The sequence below is a fragment of the Odontesthes bonariensis genome, chromosome 5, assembly GCF_027942865.1.
Source record: "Odontesthes bonariensis isolate fOdoBon6 chromosome 5, fOdoBon6.hap1, whole genome shotgun sequence".
NCBI classification, from domain to species: Eukaryota; Metazoa; Chordata; class Actinopteri; order Atheriniformes; family Atherinopsidae; genus Odontesthes; species Odontesthes bonariensis.
In genome coordinates, this window is record NC_134510.1 from 24907789 (window position 1) to 24926687 (window position 18899).

General features: G+C 40.5%; 1 protein-coding gene across 1 annotated transcript in view; it reads right to left on the bottom strand.

The window, feature by feature from the left end:
• The window catches only part of itga10 (integrin, alpha 10), a 30690-nt gene extending 23754 nt beyond the window's left edge, over nucleotides 1-6936 (bottom strand). Inside the window, exon 1 of the mRNA XM_075465592.1 lies at nucleotides 6103-6936. Coding sequence (XP_075321707.1) covers nucleotides 6103-6154 — 52 coding nt within the window. The 5' untranslated portion in view covers nucleotides 6155-6936. The remainder of the gene's footprint in view (nucleotides 1-6102) is intronic.
• Nucleotides 6937-18899: the final 11963 nt, after the last annotated feature.

Consider the following 18899-nt stretch of genomic DNA (forward strand, 5'->3'; position numbering starts at 1 on the left):
AGTGGCCTAAAAAAAAAATCAGAGATGATGTCATGCACAAATTAAAACGTTCATGATGTAATGATGTCATGTTGCACTATACTTGGTCTAAGCCATTTATATGTTTTTTCTCACCTATTCTGTAATACACTATGTAAGTAAATGTACATTTATATATAAATACTGTATATTTACAGTTTATTAATGGGAGTATCAAGAGGAGACATAAGCCTTTTCACAGTAGTCAAAAAACCTGCTACCACCCTCTAATATCTGTATATGCAATGTGAAAGTGAGCCGTTAGCATTCAGTCCTCTGTCAAATGACTTTGCGGTATACGCAAGTCTTAATCGTCTCCAACTCCGCTCTGCATCAATGGGAACACCAAGACCTGGGTGTACATACAAATGTTCACAGAGGACACAGCAGTTGGGTAAAAATGGGTAAAGCATACATTTTCTTCAAAGAAATACAACTTTTCTAACCGTAACATCTTACATTGAGGCTTTGAAATGAACAGAAAAAGCTTGCAGACAAAAAAATATGATATTCATCTATTTTTTCCTCTTATTGAATTCATCTTTTTATCTTTATTTTTAATACCTGTCATCACAACAGCTGGAACTTATTCTTTGTCTCATTCTGTGGGCCAGGATCCTGTCAAAAATAGTAAACTAGCCCAATTATCAGTCCCAATTATCAGAAACTAAGCCTGCAGAATCCAGTGTAATGCCATCCCTTCATGTTGTGGTAGTGACACCTCGTCCTCTTGGAGGTAGATTCTGGACCAGTAAGTTGTAGGCTTGATAGCACTTGGGGGCAGCGCTGAATAATTCCTTCGTACTAAGCTTTGTTTCATAGCTAGACAGAATAAAAATCCATCTTTCCAGCCATTCTGTAATTAGTTATCCTCCGCTGTTTGCACCCTTCATCAGTATTATGAACACTGTTGTAAAAAGTTTCAGTTTTTTTCTTGTGGGAACTTCAACCACACTCCAGTTCCAAATTTCTTACCACACCAAGCCAGCCCTCCGATAACAACCCCTCCCACTGATTTTCTCTTTCATCCTTCTATTCACTCATTCTCTCATAAACCATAAATTGCTCCTTTTATTTTTGCGCCTACTTTTATAAAACAAATATAGATACACTGTAACTTCACCACAAGGCCCCATTCTACTTCTCAAGTTTTTTAGCTCCTAAAAAGCTAGAGCATTGTTCTCTATTATCCCTGTCCTGTCCTTACTCCCTGGTTCCATTTTCACTGTGGTTTATATGACACTGTGCCAGAGGCTTTTTGGCCACTCATCACCATGACAACTGGTGGCAAACATCTATCAAGCCAAACGAAGTCCAGACTCTCTTAACCACATGCTCGCCTCTGGATGCTACTGCTGCTGGATGTGAATGGTTTGTGTTGAGTGAGTATGTTAAATGGTAAAAACGCTTTTATAGTCTATACAAGTACACTCAAAGCGCTTCACTCACACACTAACACAAGCACGTCGTAGTGAGTGCTTTTTCTATGCATACACATTCATTCACCGATGAATGCATCGTAGGCGATGTGCGGGTGCCCAAAGACGCCTTGACATGTGGCCCGGGGAAAGCAGGAGTCGAACTACCGACCTTTCGATTGTAAGGCGACTGCTCTTCCTGCCCATGTTAAGCCGTTTTATGCACTACAGAGAAAAGACACCACTCATTGGGTTAAGGACAGAGTTTTGATTTGGCATTCTATATGTTTCACAGTCTCTGACTTACATCCCTGACTGAGCAACGTCCTGCATTGAGTTGTCTTCTTGACTGTCTGTTTCTATCATCCCTAAATGACTCATAATGTTCCACATTCATTTCCCGCTACTTCACCTCCTTCACAGGTTTTCCCTCCATTATCTCGATCGTGTTCTGTTCTCATCTCTGTCACCCTCTCGTGGGGAATGGGGGTGGACGATGAGGGGGAGTGGGAACGAAAGTCAGCAAATAGGAGTAAAAAAACTAGATGATAGCAGGGAGAATGATCGCATTGATTTATGAATGACCGCTGAAACAGAGTTAAACACAAACACACACTCACACACCTGTGTTTGACATCTCAGTAAAGCATAACAGACACGGGAGGCCTGCTGTCCGCATCAGGGGAGCTCTGGTGAAACCATTAACATTACACGCATACTCACTCACGTACATGCTCCTGTGTGACACAAACCCACACACAGGCAATAGCCCAAACACTGATATTATAAAAGCTGGCGTACAAATTAAAGCAGAGGCTACACGTGTAAAAAGGCTGGAAAGTGTTGGTCTGTTCATGCTTCGTTTGAAACAGGTAATGTAATGTAGATGTAAAATCTAACCACAGACTTCATTAAGCTGCTGGTATTTCTAAATAAGGGTATGTACCAGTGAGTCCAACTATGTAACCTTGGGGTTTTTGAATTCTATATTCATTCCTTGGTTTCTAAACGAGCAGGAAAAGGAACCACGTGGATAATTACACTATAATTTGCCAAAAAAATGCCAACAGTATAATCTACAGATTAACTTCAGAGACTATTTGTGCAGGTAGAAAACGTACCCTTAACATACAGCCCAATCTCTCAGGCTGTTGATTTTATTCTGCTTCATGGCTGCATGCTATAATACAGCAGCTCACCCACTGCTTATCAGCCTCACTATCACACAGTTTGGGTAGACAACAATGGTCTTTTTCTTCACTTTCCGCTCAGCAGGAATGGCTCAATGAGGTGTTCGAGAATAGTCTACCGCAACGACCATGAGCACTGGAGGGCACCTGATCTTCATGCTCTATAGCAAGAGCACACATGGCACAAGACCCTTATTACAGGATCCTTAGACTTCAAGTCTAAGAGATGGAAATGACTGATATGATCAGCGAGGTCATTTTTCACAGCTGCCAGGGTCCGTCAGCTGTAAGAGGAGATGAACTAGTAACCTTTTGGAAAAGGATACGTTTAACCTACTTTCCAAAAAAGTCTGTATGGTGTGTTAATTTGAAATGAAAATAGAATACAAAGCTTTTCAAATCAATTGAAGGCTACATTCAATAGAAAATAGTCAAATATGCAGAAGGTCAAATGTTAGAAATTAGAGAATGTATTTCTTTATACTCAAATATATACTATTTAGATCTGTTTGCTGCAAAATGAATATAAAAGCTGGGACACAGCATGCTTACCATTGGACTGCATCACTTCTTCAAACTGCCAGCATTTGGAAGTGAGATCAACTTTTGTAGGTTTAAAAGCAAAATGTTTTCCCATTCTTGCATGATAAAGCATTTTCCCCTTTACAGTTTGAAGTCTATTATCTTTTAATCTTTGTATCGTAAGATACCAGATGTTTAGAATCCGGTCTCTTTTATTACAGTGCTGTTGTAATAGATGCAGCATGTGGTCTGATGTTGTCTTTCTATCTTAAGCAAGGTCTTCAGTAAAGGACATGTTGCTTTAAGACCTTATATACAGTATATCTCACTGGCTTTTGAACTATACCATGGTCTCTGGATTTGTCTTGTTTTTCTTCAGATTTTTTTCATTTTTATTTGGGACTTTTGGATTGTCATTGTCTGTATCTGTTAACTCGGCTTCCTGTTTTATTCTGAAATGTTTTTCAGATATTGTTGCTTCCTGCCCTTGCTTCACACCAGGCTTTAGTAACTCATTGCTACTCGCCTGTTTTGTGTTGGTTAATATCTTTCCTCTGTATATACGAAAGCTTTCCTTTGTTCATTGTCAGATCCTCGTCTTCTCTACTGGTTTCTTTTTGTCCTGTTTATCCCAGCTTGGTTTCTTGTTATTCGAACCCATCGTCTGGATTCTTGTTTGGATTGTTTTTTGGATTTCCTGCCTCTGGATCACTTTTGTTTTGTAAGACTCTTTACAATCTCGTTGGTTCTGAATTCTTTCTACTAAGTCTACAATCTTCTGTCTGTGTTTTGGTCCTCTCTTAACCACAACCCCATGACAGAAGGATCTGACCAGCATGAACCATGCAGCAAACAGGCATCCTGCTCACCAGCTTCCAGCTGGAGCAAGCCATGGAGCTAACTCATAAGAAATCTACTCTAAAATAGAGACGAGGCTATTTGTTTCAGTCTATATGCTGCACAGCACTGATGCTTCCTCAGTGACTTGCCTTGCTGAACTTAACCCATTGGAAGAGGAGTTATCTCACTGGAGAGCTTAAATGGCCTTTAAAATGCTCTCAGCAGTCTGGCTCTTCACTCCTCACACTGCCTGATCAATAATGGTGCAACGGATGGGGTCCGCTGTTACGCTCTTCCAGTGCAGTAGCCTCCATCAAAGTGCTTCTGAAAGCCTGTGCCTATAGGTCCCTGCCAGAGACACTTGTACCAGCACCACAGAACTTCCTTGCCTTGTAGGCACATGTCCCCACTTCTTCGGAGTTCAGGTGCAGCTCTAGTCTCAGAGGTGAGACACCCCTTACCAAGTCTGCGGGTACACCTGTGGGTATTACACCACAACCCACACAGGAGTGTGCAGAAATCCTGCCCATGCCGGTCCCAGTGTCTGCAGATGACCTGTTTGTTACGGAGTCTGCAGACGTCGTCTCGCCAGCCCAAGTCCACATGTCTGCACACATCCAGCCTGCCAGTCCTGGAGGCAGCAGGCGTTCCTCCAGTCCTTCTGGTCATGGAGTCTGCAGATGACTTGCCTTTTCCTGTGACTGAAGATTTTCCTTCAGATCAGTTTTCTGCAGATGTCACGTCTAATCCTATCATGTAGTCTGCAAAGCTTCTTGCTAGTCCTGGACTTGGAGTCTGCAGGTGTCTTGGCAGTCTTGAGACTCTAGGAAGGGTGTAGGCGTCATCTGTGTCCCGTGCTCTCTGGAAGAACCCCAGCTATGCCTGTCCCAAATGCACCTGGCTATAACCCAGAGAGATTCTGGTCTCACCGTGCAGCTCATCCTCTTGAGCGGTCTCAATGGTCTGCTTCCACCACCTGGGCGTCCTCCTTGGATCCCTCATATGTCAACCTGGACGACCCCCATGGCAGCCTTGCAAGTTTGTCCTGCCTCCATGTTCCCGTCCTCATCATGGTTAAGTGATACTTTGCCTTTGTAGATGCAGCAATGAACTGTGTTCGCTGAAGGTAGTTTTCAGAAGTTTTACTGAGCTCAAAATCGTGTCTGGTTTCAATGTAGTGCTTCCTGAGGATCATGGCAATTCAATACATATTTACAGATTTGTCCCTTGTGAACAGATTTTTTTTAGATTTATATAATGAACTGATGTAACCCCAAACTTCTTAACAGCTTTACCATGAGTAAAGTTTTTCCTAAATGGCTTAACTATTTACTCAGGCGTTCTTTTAAAATGTTGAACTACTCACCATCTTTACTATTTAAATACTTTTTTTGTTTTTGTTTTTTCAGCATGACACAGCTTGGAGTTTCGACATTTGATATTTTGTCCAATCAAAAAATATGTTTAACTGATCTACAAAACATTTTGTTTTTATTTACATTTCGCATAGTGTGCCAACCTTTTGGGAAATGGTGTTCTATCTCTTATGCTTCCAAACATCCTCTGGTCTCCAACAAAAGTGAAATATGTGCTCAGCGCAAACCTCACTGACAGATTTACTGAAGGATCAACAATTGAGCCGGAAACAATGACTTTGCCGGGCTCTACTTTCTGTACGTTTGATCTATCTGACAAGTGGAGCGTGGCCAGGCTTTTTGCTTTACATGCCTGATTTCTCCTCTGCACACACATCTGAGGAATGTCTCGTCAGGGGTTTACTGTCACAGAATAAGGCTCTGTGAAACTCAGGGGGTCACGTGTGACACCATTACTGACACATGTTGTCTGTTAAAGCTGAGCAGGTTAATGACCCACTGACAAAGTGCTGAGGGAGGAGGAGGAATTGGGCAGTGAACAGGCATCAATTAGCTTGAACAAGAAGTTAACTTTACAAGGAGAAATGTTTTATATGGGGTTCAGAATTTAAGCTGCTTTGTCGCCCTGAAACAATCATTCAGTGGTTCATTCTTTATCATTTCCCATGTAAAAATGAAAGGATTGCTAGGTTTTGGAAATGAAAACAGGTTAAACTTCACCAATCTGAAACGTCTTACCTTTAAGAAGGAGTACAAACTCCAGGCACAACAAGTATCTGTGCAGCTCCATTTTTAAAACCGGATGAAAGCAGCCCCTCTGGTCAGTCTTTGCACTCTGTTTATAAAGAGGTGTCCCCTGAGCTGGTAGATGCAGTGCATATGTGTCCACCGCACTTTCAGCTCTCTCTTTCCTCAAGAGATGCGTAAAATCCGGTCAAACGGCGGCATTTCGGTTGTACATGTGTGACTCACTTCAGGATTGGTTCGTTTACAAAAAAAGTTTCCAGATCTTATAACTTCTTATAACAAGATTGTCAAAAAAAAAAGTTTGAATTAAAATATTAAAGATGATAGTTGTTATTTATGGTTTCGGCTATTACAGCCTCTTGAACTCATTATATTTCAGTCTTCAGATTTGCATTTGAACTGTCTTTATGGTTAAGAAGAAAAAAAAACCGTTTTTGACACTTCAGTAATCCATGGTTTGGCCGTGGAAATCCCTGCACCTGTCCCATCCAACAAGTTCCGCACTTCAGAACCAATGAACCATTACAAATGTGTAACACCTTCTTAAACGATTGATCAGCAGCGGGCTTTATCCCTCGGGACTCTGGAGCGCGTCTTTGAAGATCAGGCTCTCTTCTAACAGATACTCCGCTCCTCAAGCCCAAAGTTCAAGCTCAATTGTTGTGTGCGGTTTCGATGGCAATTCATTCATGATCCTCTCAGCGTAGTTTCTTAAATTTTCTATAAAAATCTCGATTCTCCAGCGTCTCTGTCGGTGTAGATATGTGCCACTGGAAACGGATTTCTCTCTTTGAAATGAAAGAGCGCATTTATCCTCTCAGCTCCCCTCCCTCCATCCGTCCACCTCCATCCACCAGAATCTCAGAGTAACTGGTTCTTACTGACAAACCGCAACTCCCTCTCTCGCTCCTTCTCACACTCCTTTTTTCAAGCAGTTTCTCTTAAAATCTTTAAACTGGCTCAGTTCACCTCTGATTTCTTTGTTGACAATAAATCTTTGCGGATTAAATTCTCATAGCCCGTTTGTTGTAGCACCTTTCTAAGTCAGTCTCGTTTGCCCTTTGGAAACTTTTAATAATTTGTCATAATTAAGAGTTGTCCTACAGTTGTGAATGTTAATAAAAAGTCAATAAATGTAGTTCAATCCAGTTCAGTACAATCCATTAGTTTGATTTCACCATGTTCTATAACGTGTGTCATACTGGCAGGAGTGTCATAGTGGCAAACCGTTTATATCCTCGGCTTAGCTGCTCTGTAAAACACCAGTCGTTGCTTTAACCAAATACAGACTGACAGAGAGGGGGATTGTGCAGTCCTGAGTGCTAGACCCCTACTGCCATGTCAAACAGAGTTGTAGCCCTGTTCGACCTAAATGCAACATTATATAGCAACAGTCTGTAAGTGTGCAATCATCTGTAATAGTTCCACCTGTGCTTTTTGTGCTGTGACATGGTCAACTGATTGTTGCCAAAAGGCCCACAAATCAAATTAATGTAAGAATGAAAAAAAAAAATCTAATCTGGAAATTATATTGAGATTCTTCTTAGAAAAAGTCATTCAGATGTACGAAATAACTATTCTTCACGGAGCAAACGTGTAAAAAAAGCATCAGTGTTTGGGATTCACACTTATACACAAGAAAGCGAGGAACAATCAATTAAAAGTTACATGTAATTAAATGTGTGAGGTTTCTTCTCATTCCGGGATGATGATATAGAAGTGCTGTGTTTCTCGTCTGATGGGTGTTTCTTCCCCAGTATTACAATGGCTCCATCTACAGGGTGCGAGGAGTCACTGACTGGTTTAAGAATTAAAAAGAAAAAAAACGGTTAGCCACACCTTCAGATTTTGGCCTGAAACAACAGCCACTCCTCAAAAGGCCAAATTCTTAATATACTATCTAATTATAGTCGTGTGCTTCTTAAGGGTTTCGCACAGTAATTGGACACAAATTTCCCTCAGTACACTGAGATAATGGACATGAAATGAGCCAGTTTAGATGTAGATGTTACACTTTAAGAGCTTTACCAAAATATTCCATCATCTGTTGAGTAAATAAATACATATTTTATGTACAAGCAACAATTGAATTAAGGAGATAACAGACTTTTGAGTTCTTGCTTTTGGGTTTATTCCCAGGAAGAAAAAAAATATATTACAGTTGATTCAAGCCCTGGGAAAAATAAACGTCTCAACTGACAGTCAGATCACGTCTAACATGCTTATGCTTGTTGATGAAATTTATCCTGTGGACAAACTAAAGCAATATTATCCAAACGTGCATGATCTTCCATTGAAATCCTAGTCCAAAATCCAATCAAACAGTCTTTTTAGATTAGACAATCCATTTCTCATCACATCAAAAAAGAGGGTTCAGAATTACCTAAAGGGGGCTCCAACGTGTCCCTCTGTGTCTTTCATTGAAGACAATCAGTATAACTGAAGTCTCTGGGATAAGTATTATCAACAGGTGACATGGTTGCAGTTAGCATTTGCAACCTAAATTTGGAATTACAAATAATTTTGAGTTGTCTTGTGTTGTTCTCTCTCCCTAAGTCACAATCACTATTTAATTAAAATGTTAAAAAGCTTAATTCTAAATAACACGACCACAGTTGCAACCATGGTTGCAATAATAAATATCAATAGTGTTTTGTGTCACAGCAGTTAGCAGCACTTTTAAGCACCCCTTTTTATGGATAATACTGTGGCTAACAAGAAAGATATTCAGTTACACAAGAACATATTGCTTGTGGAAAACACTTGAACTTTGCCAATCTAACCATGTTTTCCATTTGGATCCTTAGTATCGTTGCTAACGTCAGCTAAAAATCGCACTTATGTATAGAGGCAGCCTGTCCTGTAATGTGTGAATTTCATATTAGTAATAAACTAACATCCAGTCAACTTAAACTGTTACAGTTAAATAGTTGTAGGCATAAATCCAACCAATTCATCAGTTCCTGGCATTGTAAGGTTTGGAACCAGACTGAGACACTGGTTTGTTATTCCAACATTGGGGGGGAAAATGTAATCTACTGTACATATCAGAGTTAAGACTGATATACTATATCAATCAATCAATCAATCAATTTTATTTATAAAGCACATTTTAAATAAACGCAAAGGTTACCAAAGTGCTGTACATGAAAATAAACACAATAAAAACATCATAAAACAAAACTGTGCACATAAAATAAACAACCTAGACGTTGGTAAAAGCCAAAGAAAAGAGGTGTGTTTTAAGATGCAAGAGTTTCGTGGAAGTTTTGCTCCAGATATATTCAAACACTTTGTTATCTTAGCTATAGCTATCAAAACATGCTCAAGTTACAATAATGACTATTGGCTAAATTTGCAGACGTGTACATTTGATATGAGTTTGTTGGAGGGATTTTAAGATTTAAGCCTGGAGGAGTTTTAAGATTACAGTGCTTTAATAATTAGAACCCTCTTTCAGGGGTTCAAATATAATTTAACAGCTTAATTTGAACTTCTGTAGTTGGTTTTATGTGTTGCATTTATATTTGGAAACCCTTGTTGTGAACATGCAGTCAAAAAGATTTCTCATTGAGGTTCAGCAGGGCATCATTAAGGTGTGAAAACAAAACAAAACAGTTTGGTACGCCCTGAGAAAAAACTAATATTAACAGAGAGCTCTCTGACATGAAAAGGCCTGGGAGTCCACGCAACACAACAGTTAGTGAAGAAAAAAATCCCTTCACTTGGGATCCCTCTCCTAGATTTACAGTAGATATATCATTATCCAATATAACCAAAAAGAGATGTTTTTACAAGAGCAAATACAGAAGGTTCACTACAAGGTGAAAGCCATTCATCAACCTCAAGAATACAAATGCCAGATTAGACTTGTTATGACTTGCTTGAATTATAAAAAAAATAGCAGAATTTAATTGAATCTACTGTAGATTTTTTTAAACATGCCTAAGTAATAAGATATCACAAATGTGTGAACAACTAAATTCCATCCATCCATGCATTTTCTATACCCGCTTAATCCGTTTGTCGGGTCGCGGGGGGGCTGTAGCCTATCCAAGCTGTCATTGGGCGAGAGGCGGGGTACACCCTGGACAGGCCGCCAGTCCATCACAGGGCCACACAGAGACAAATGAGATAAACAACCATACACACGCTCACACTCACTCCTGAGGACAATTTCTTTAGAGACACCAATTAACCTAACATGCATGTTTTGGGACGGTGGGAAGAAGCCGGAGTACCCGGAGAGAACCCACGCATACACGGGGATAACATGCAAACTCCAAAGGCCCCAGCCTGGAGTTGAACCTGGAACAAAAACTAAATTCAATTATCCAAATTGTTCTTTTTTTTTTAACATTTTAGTAAATTATGTTGCATTTCATTTCACTTTCTGGATTCTTGTACCAACCAAAGAGACTTTTAAGGTTGTCTTTAAAAATATCAAATGCAGCCATATTGAAACAGCAATTGTGCTGATACTAACAGTGGTTGCTGCTAAAACTATTTAACTTTTCACCACTTGGTGTCGCTTTGTTTCAACTAATGTACAGAACCCCCCCCCCCCAGCCCGGCTGAGATCCATTGCAGTCTGTGTGAGAAGTTCAATGTCTCTTCTAAATAAGTGTTTAGAGCAAATTGCAAAGATCACCCACAGCTAGTTTGTCTTGAATGTCTTTATGATATACTCATGATGATCAGCTGATGTTAAATTCATAAAAATGCTGAATTCCTCCTTTCACGTTTGAAAGAATGTCCCTGAATGTCTTTTTCTTTTTTGGTTCTCTTGCAATCAGCTTTCCCAAGACTCATCATGTGGTGATGGGTGTCTGCCAGCCGCAGGACGGAGAGTGTACTGGGCTGGGAGAGTAGACTCATGAGTCGCCAACACATCTATAATGAGAGGAAGTTCATTTGCTTTGATCTATGAGTCCAGTGGGAGAAAACATGATGGTTATTAAAGAACTGACCTCAGTCTCACCATCACTTCCCCTACATTTACTGCGTAATTGACATTGATCTTCATCAGTGTCCTTGCCATTATTGCCTTTCCCTTCTCGACTTTCTACACCCTCTGTTTTCTTTTGAAGCATTTAAGAGTATCTTCCAATAATGACACTGTACAATGACGTTAGGAACTGCCACACCAAAAAAAACATACATTGTTTGATATTTCTGCAATGACGCACATTAGCATTTTGGCACGTTGTGGTTACTGTAACTCGACTGGCAGCATAGTCGTGCTGACTGGCAGCTGCATGTCAAGTCTGATGCACTTGCTCACACGCAAGCAAACCTCACTGTACACAACCACAGATTCCTGCACTGAGGTGGAACCAGAGCGCCAATGTGCACACACTCTCTCACACTGTTTCACACCAGTAGGAACTATTCAGAGGCCCATTAACGTAAGGCATAAAATCAAACTTTGCAGAGTCACGCTGCAGTAACAACACAACTTACATCAATGCAGAGCCCATAACAAGAGTGAATACTGCTATAAACTAAACTTTATTATCTGTGCTGATATTGATTAGCCATGTAAGAGTTTTAATGTTTCAATAAAATAACTTTTATGCATATTGATTTTTACAGTTGACTGTGTATTAGGATGTATTTTTTAAGCAGCAGAGACTGGCTGTTTTCGATGCCCTGTGCTCAGTTCACCTGCTTTCCTCTTTCTAGGAGAATGTACATTTCAGGATGGAATGTCTACTCGGCGTACAAGTATTAGTTGGCGTGTCCATGGGATATTCTGCCGCTTGCATGATCAGTAAATCAGTGTCAGACACAGAGCATATCTGTGTGGATGCATAGACGAAGGGCATTAGGAGATCATAGCACAAGTGTGTCACATTTTATCTGTGCAGTACAGTCGCTGTGATTTGTGGATACATTCGACGGTAGTGACAGTGTAGTGTTAGCAAACAAGCCTGTTTTCCTTTCTGTCATCAGGTGCTCCTGAAACGTCCCTTGTGTTGGGTTTGGCAGGAGCTATGCCAGTATTTCTATCAGTGCGCTTCATCTATTCTCGTGAAGAATGTGCTTCTCTTTCTGAAAACACTCACTGTTGTTTTTTTTCCCTTTTCTCACAAACGTGCGCCAAATTTTGAATAGCTGCTTTGGGACATTTTCATGTACTCACATGTTTTTTTTGTGTACATGCAATCAGTCAGGTTTTCACATTATTTGTGTCCTCCACCTCTGTTTCTCAAATCGCAGCGCTCTGCAACCAGCCAAATGACACCTCAGCACAACACGACTCAGCCAGTATTACGCTGGGTCCAGCTATGACATGCTAGTCTCTGGTATGCTGGAAAATAGAGGAAAGAGAAGGTGATATGCTAAAATTCATGTATGAAATAGCCAGGCTTTGTAACCCTATTTACAATGGCATGCACAATTGTTGCGCCCCATAATCTGGGGAGAGTTGTAAAGCCTTTTCCAAACTATTTGGAGTCCATCATTCCACAGTGAGAAAGAATTTTCAGAAGTGGAAAACATCCAAGACAGCTGTGAGTCCTTCCAGGAGTGGATGTCTCAGCAATTTCACCTAAGGTCAGACCATGCAATGTTCAGAGAAACTACAAAAAAAACCTAAGAGCTACATCTCAGACTCTACAGGCCTCCGTTAGCATGTGAAATGTTAAAGTTCATGACAGCACAATTAGACTCAACAACATGGCAACACAGCTTAGGCTTGCAAAGCTACATCTAAACAAACCATAATAGATCTGAAATCGGATAAGAAAAGACTGCAGATGTTTGGTCATGTTGCACAGCACCAAGTTTGGTGAAAACAACACACACCATATCAGCACAGACACCTCATACCAGCTGCACAGTGGTGGAGGGCTGATGATTTGGGCTTGTTTTGCACCCACAGAGCCTGGGCTCCTTACAGTTACTAAGTCAACCATGAACTCCTCTGATTACCAAAGTTTTCTCGAGCCAAAAGTGACGGCTAAAGCCAGAATTATAACAATGATCCTATGCCCACCAACAAATCCACAGCCGAATGTCTGAAAAAGAAGAGAAACAACAAATTTCAAAGCTCAGTCTGATTAAAATGCTGCGGTGGGACCTTAAGAGAGCTGTGCATGAATGAATGCCCATAAACATCTATTAACTGAAGCAATGTAAAGAAGGATGGGCTAAAATTCCTCCACAATGTGAGAAACTTATAGCATCCTATAGAAAACAATTACTTAAATTCATTGCTTCTATAAAGAGGTGCTACAAGTTATTAGATAATGGGATGTACTTAGTTTTCACACCCTGCTTCTGCATTTTGTCTTAGTTTTTGTTGAATAGATAATGACATGGTGGAATATGTCATGTGCTGTTGTCTCTGAGGTTGTATTTACATCAGTTCAAAATCTGGTGGGGAACAAATTTTTATCAATAAGCCCGATGCATAAAGATCTTTGAATTGAAAAAAGGTGTGATTTCTTTTTCACTTGAAGTCACAGTTATTCGGGACAGTGGAGGTCAAGTCGAGATTTTGGATGAAAACTTGCTGCACATGGGATTGTTAATAAGGCAACACATACCTTGTGGAGTATTCAGACATGTCCTGTATATTCACCACAAAATGAATCATCGGAGTTATGTTAGTTATTAGTTAAACTAATTATGAGAATGAATAGCAAACTATTTAGGGTAAAAGTAGAACTTGGGCAAAGATATGCTCGAACAACTGTCATTGACAGGTGAACTGAACTGCTCTGGGCTTGTGTTAAAGCCAGCGTCATGGGGAACACCTCAGTGATAGATGAATGGATTGAATTAATTCAATGGAATAGCAAATACTGGAGGCAAGCACTGCAACATTTGTTTTAAAAAAAAAAGCTGAAAATGACAAGATGGCCTCCACAACAGCGGAATCATCCTTTGTATAGACCCACAAAGAGCAGTGCATGCTAAACAGTCAAAGAATCTTGCAGAACTGGAGGAGGAATGGTTAAAAAGATGCTTGGCTGTAATAAAAAGACTTTACAAGCTGTGATACTTGCCACAGGGGATGTCTCTAAGTGCTGACAAAGTTTTCGCTTTATGCTTTGTGTTTTTTGTTACTGTGAAACCATAAAACATGGAAAATGAAAAAATAAGTTTTTTAAATGTCAGGAATTACTTCAAGTGTAATTAAAGATTATCTCACTTATGTGAGAGCAGAAAGCAGATCTAAAAACAAGTGATAAGTCATTGATTATGGACAGTGGATCATATGTAACCCCTGATTATCCTCACACATCTACCTCACAAGCCCCTCCTAAATCTCCCTTTCTCTACATAAAAGTGGGGGATTGTTTTTATCTTTTCAATATTTTAGTAAAAATATCTAAAGTAGTCAGTCTTACCTGCAGTGGATGTCAGTCAGTACGCTCTTAGTTTGGAGAATCAAGTATAATTTCTGACCCAGACCATGTGGCGATGGAACGTGGGCCGGTTTCCAACATGGTGAGCCATTGCAAACTAAACTGCCTGATGGGAAAGTTATGTGCTGTAAAAATCCACGATGCAGGGTTTGTTTGAACCGTAATGAAATTGTTTGACATGTTTTGGACCTAAAGTGATCACATTTCTGAAAAACCACAATGTATTTTAAATAACAACAAACAGATCAGGGTGTAGTTTTACGTCTCAAAGTGTTGGCTGGAACAGTACATGAATTCCAAGACTAATGATATCAACAAAAGATAATTGGAATCAGGCATATGCAAAACTGGACAAGAGTGGAAGTGTCTGTTTCCTCATCTCAAAACACTTTTACTTGTGGGGGTTATACCTTACAAAAAAAAACAACTACAAAAAAAGGCGATAAAGACATGAATAACTGGTCAATATTTCTTTATGAGTATGTTATATGAAAATCATTAGCAAAGGAAGCCGCTGCTCTCCGCAACAACTGCACAGCTCCAGTGGGTAGAATTAAGGCTGGGAAAAAGATAACTGCAAACCAACATCAAAACATGATCTGAACGTTAGCATTCAGCAGCAGGAGCAGCATGACTCTGGGCTGAGCTGCTTGATAGCTTGCCATTAAAGACAGGAAAATAAATTTCCAATCAAAGGGCACGTCAGCGTGCAGTCCTTGGGACTGAATGTACTCAATACCTCTTAAATTTCACCCACACTCAGCCTCTCTCTCATATTCTGGCTTCAAACACTATCTTCCATCTTCTCTGCAGTTGATTCAGAGTTCAGCATTAAGAGTCTGTAATCAGATTTGTTATTACATTCTTCACCTCTACAAAGACTTCATTCAGTCCACTTCTGGTATACTGTGAGACCATTGTCCTTAAAAGGGGAAATGGATGAGCATTCTCATGCCAGACCGGTGATATCAGTTGGGAGATTCCCCTCACGGAGCTGATAGTAGCCAAACACATAAATGAAACTTTGGCTTCTTTGTTTATAAGTGAGAGTTATCTTTTATAACATCAGTCAAGGAAGTTAAGAGCAAGCATTTGTACTTACCTAACTTCTCCTTCAGTCTTTGACTTCAACTCTCTGTATTTGATTTCATTTTCCCGAATGGAGGAATTTTCTGCCCAGATGTTAAAGTGAGGAGGTTTTGAAGGTTGTCCTGGTCTGAGTGTCCTGTGTGCCTCAGCAGGCCAAGGTACCAGCCATATACTCAAGATTTCCAGACATCTTTTAAGACCTTTATTGCATACCTTCCATATTCTCTCATGTCTTTCCTGTGGCTAATTAACCCTGCAACTCCGAATTCGATGGGGGAAAAAAAGGAACTTTAAGAGGTTTAAGATCACATTAAACCCTCATTTTTTTTATCTGTAACTGTGTACGTGTGTATAAAAGTAGCGGTTTTCATGTGTCATGAGGGCCGGTGCGGTTGCAGTGACTCCTTTCTTCTCTAATTTCATCTATAAACTACAGCATACTGTAAGAGCAGGAGTGTGTATTGGATGCCTCCATGTGTACCGATAGATGCTTTACCAGAGGCCTGAAGGGTTCCTTGGTGGTCTGATTGTGTTTGCTACAGGAGATTGCCACACTTTACCTCCGTTAGAGTTAGATATCAGTTTGCGCAGGTGTGTGTGTGGGTGTAAATCCATACCCTGAACAGAGAGAGTCAGTTATGTGAGGGTGTTTAATGATACACTCCTGTCATCACACTGTCACAGTGGTGCCCTTTCTGTGAAAACGTGTGTTTACGTAACAACACACCATGAAGATGTGGTGAGAATGTGCCTCTTTTTGTCCATCATGCTCTCCGGCTCAGTCTCCTGCGGGTCTTTTTCCTCTGAGACCTTCCACTTCTTTACAATCTAGCCCCAAATCCACTTGACCTCTTTGCTGATAGTTACTCCAACCAGATCGCAAATCACTTGTCTTGACTTTTGTGACACACACTCAAGTATCCAGACAAGTACACACACTCCTCTCCTCCTCCTCCCTGCACGTAAGTCATCTATCAAGCCTGAGTCAGCCTGTGGCCCCGGGGGACCTAAACTAACCTGCTCTCCCACAAACGGCCGTTGCACCCATGTTGGGTTTCTGTTCAAATATCTGTTGACTGCCTTTGGTTACCTTTTTAGATATGGTAAAATGGTGTCAAATTTCCATTTAATTCCCATGAATGAAGCGCATTATGGATATCCTTGAGCGTGTATTAACTTTTAACATAGTAAGTCCAGTGTAATTTACTTTCAGGGAGGGCAGGAGTGTATTGCTGCCAAACTACTTCTGTTCCTCGTTATGTTTTCTGCTAAGCCAGCAAGCTGGAGAAATAAAGATGCAGTTTCTCTCTCAGATCTTCTTGTGTTGTTGCCTTTTTGAGACCTTTTCACGGGTTTTTGTTCACCTAACGGTTTGGCTGTTCACCTTTTGGGTGCACAAACAATGTTTTATGAGCTGCGCGTACAGTGTGTGTGTTTGATGGTATGCATGACCACTTTCCAGAATGTGAGTTTTTAGTTAGGCATGTGAATGCATGCGTATGTGTGTGTGTGTGTGTGTGTGTGTGTGTGTGTGTTTGTGTGTGTGTTTACAGGGGTCCAGTTCAGCATGGGTGTTTTGAAGGGGGCCAGGCAGCTGCCTTTTACTGCCCCAGGGGGTAATAAACAGAGAGGGAGGGGTAGTTTTTTACCCCTTTTATTAGAACAGGAGGCAAAGGAGGGGACTTTATTGGGGTCACACTGTAACTACACACAGCTGCAGGGCAAGAAGAGAATTAAAGAAGAGATACTTCTTAAAAGTGGTTTCATCATCACAAAATTCCTCCCTCAGGAGTCCATCCATTTCTGTTTTTTGCTTGTTGTGTGTGTGCTAACTCACTCGATGTCATTCGTCTTTTCCTCCCTGCCCCTTCTCCATTTCCAATATCCTTAACAGCCCGCTCGTTGTTAAGCACATCTGCTGTCAATCAGCTGTACCCTGTAATCCAACTGGCATTTCCTGCCACTGGAGACATGCCCACTGACCTGCACTCTGACCATTTGATGATTAGTCAGAGGGTTCCCAGTCCAACTTGCACACTGACCTATGTTTGTCCTCCAAGGTTGCTATAACAACAGATGTTCCATAAAGGAGGAATTTTAGTGGATTAGGCTGACGATGAGAAGATCAATACCACCCATGAGTCTGAAAGGTTACAGGTACAGATGGGTGACAAAATAAAGGAGGAACCTGAACTCTTGGCCTCTTCAAAGGAAAGGGATTTTTGCTTGAATGATGTTGGTCCTGATCCATACAATGTACATACATTCACTCATTCACACGTACTCATACAGCAGCTCTTCATCCATACAGTATAACAGTCTACAGTTATATATATATATACAGTATATGCACAGTGCTTCTCACTCTATCACATACATTCACACACCAGTGGATGAACTCTCATTTAGGCAAAGTATTCGTCAATGTGTTTGAACTTTTTGGAGGACTGCATGCAAGCCTGCCTATGTTGGCTGAATACTCCAATCATTCACTCTGTATGGGGTGAGAGTCATGGAGATAAATATGTACTTATTTACTAAAATAATTAACCCGGTGCCAAGTGCCACAACTGTGCATTGTGTATTTAATCAGTTGTGAGGCAAGCAGCAAAGACTCATTGAAGAAATAGTTCAGCACATCACCACTTTCCCATGCTTTTTTTTCTGAATTAAATGTATTAGACAAGCTATGTGAGATTTATATGTGGCAAATTTAGTTAGCCTTTGGCTGTGTGACACAGATGTTTTGCTATTGTTTCCAGTCTTCCCAGTAAACAACAGCTGGTTCCAACTTACTTCAAAAGTGACGATGTTATCAATTTTCTCATTTAGTTTTTTGTCCTTTGTCAAAAAAGGTTATTCCTCCAAACAAGGTAGCCTTTAAGGGCATTAAAATACGAGCTGTTTCTAATCAACTTGGAAAATAGACATAAAATAAAAGAGAGCCAAGGTTACTGTTGGCATTACTGCTGCTGACTTTCTGTGTTTGTTTGGCAAGGAAAATTGCAAGATGAGCAGATCCACACGAAACGGTTTGGAATAACGAGGGCATGTGGCACAGAGATGATCAACGGAGAGAGAAGGAAGGGAGGGATGGCAAGATATAAAAACTAAGAAGAGAGTGAGAGAGTTTGAAAGGGAGGTGACAAACAAGTTATTCTAGTTGCAGACAGCTGACAGAAAGCCCAAAATAAGATGGAGCCATCTAATGCGCGCACATTCTGCAGCTACACTCACAAACCATAAAACATAGGCACAGTTATAAATGCTTTTCTGCTCCTAATGTTTTTCAGGACAAGAGAGCCAAGAGTCGACGTCAAG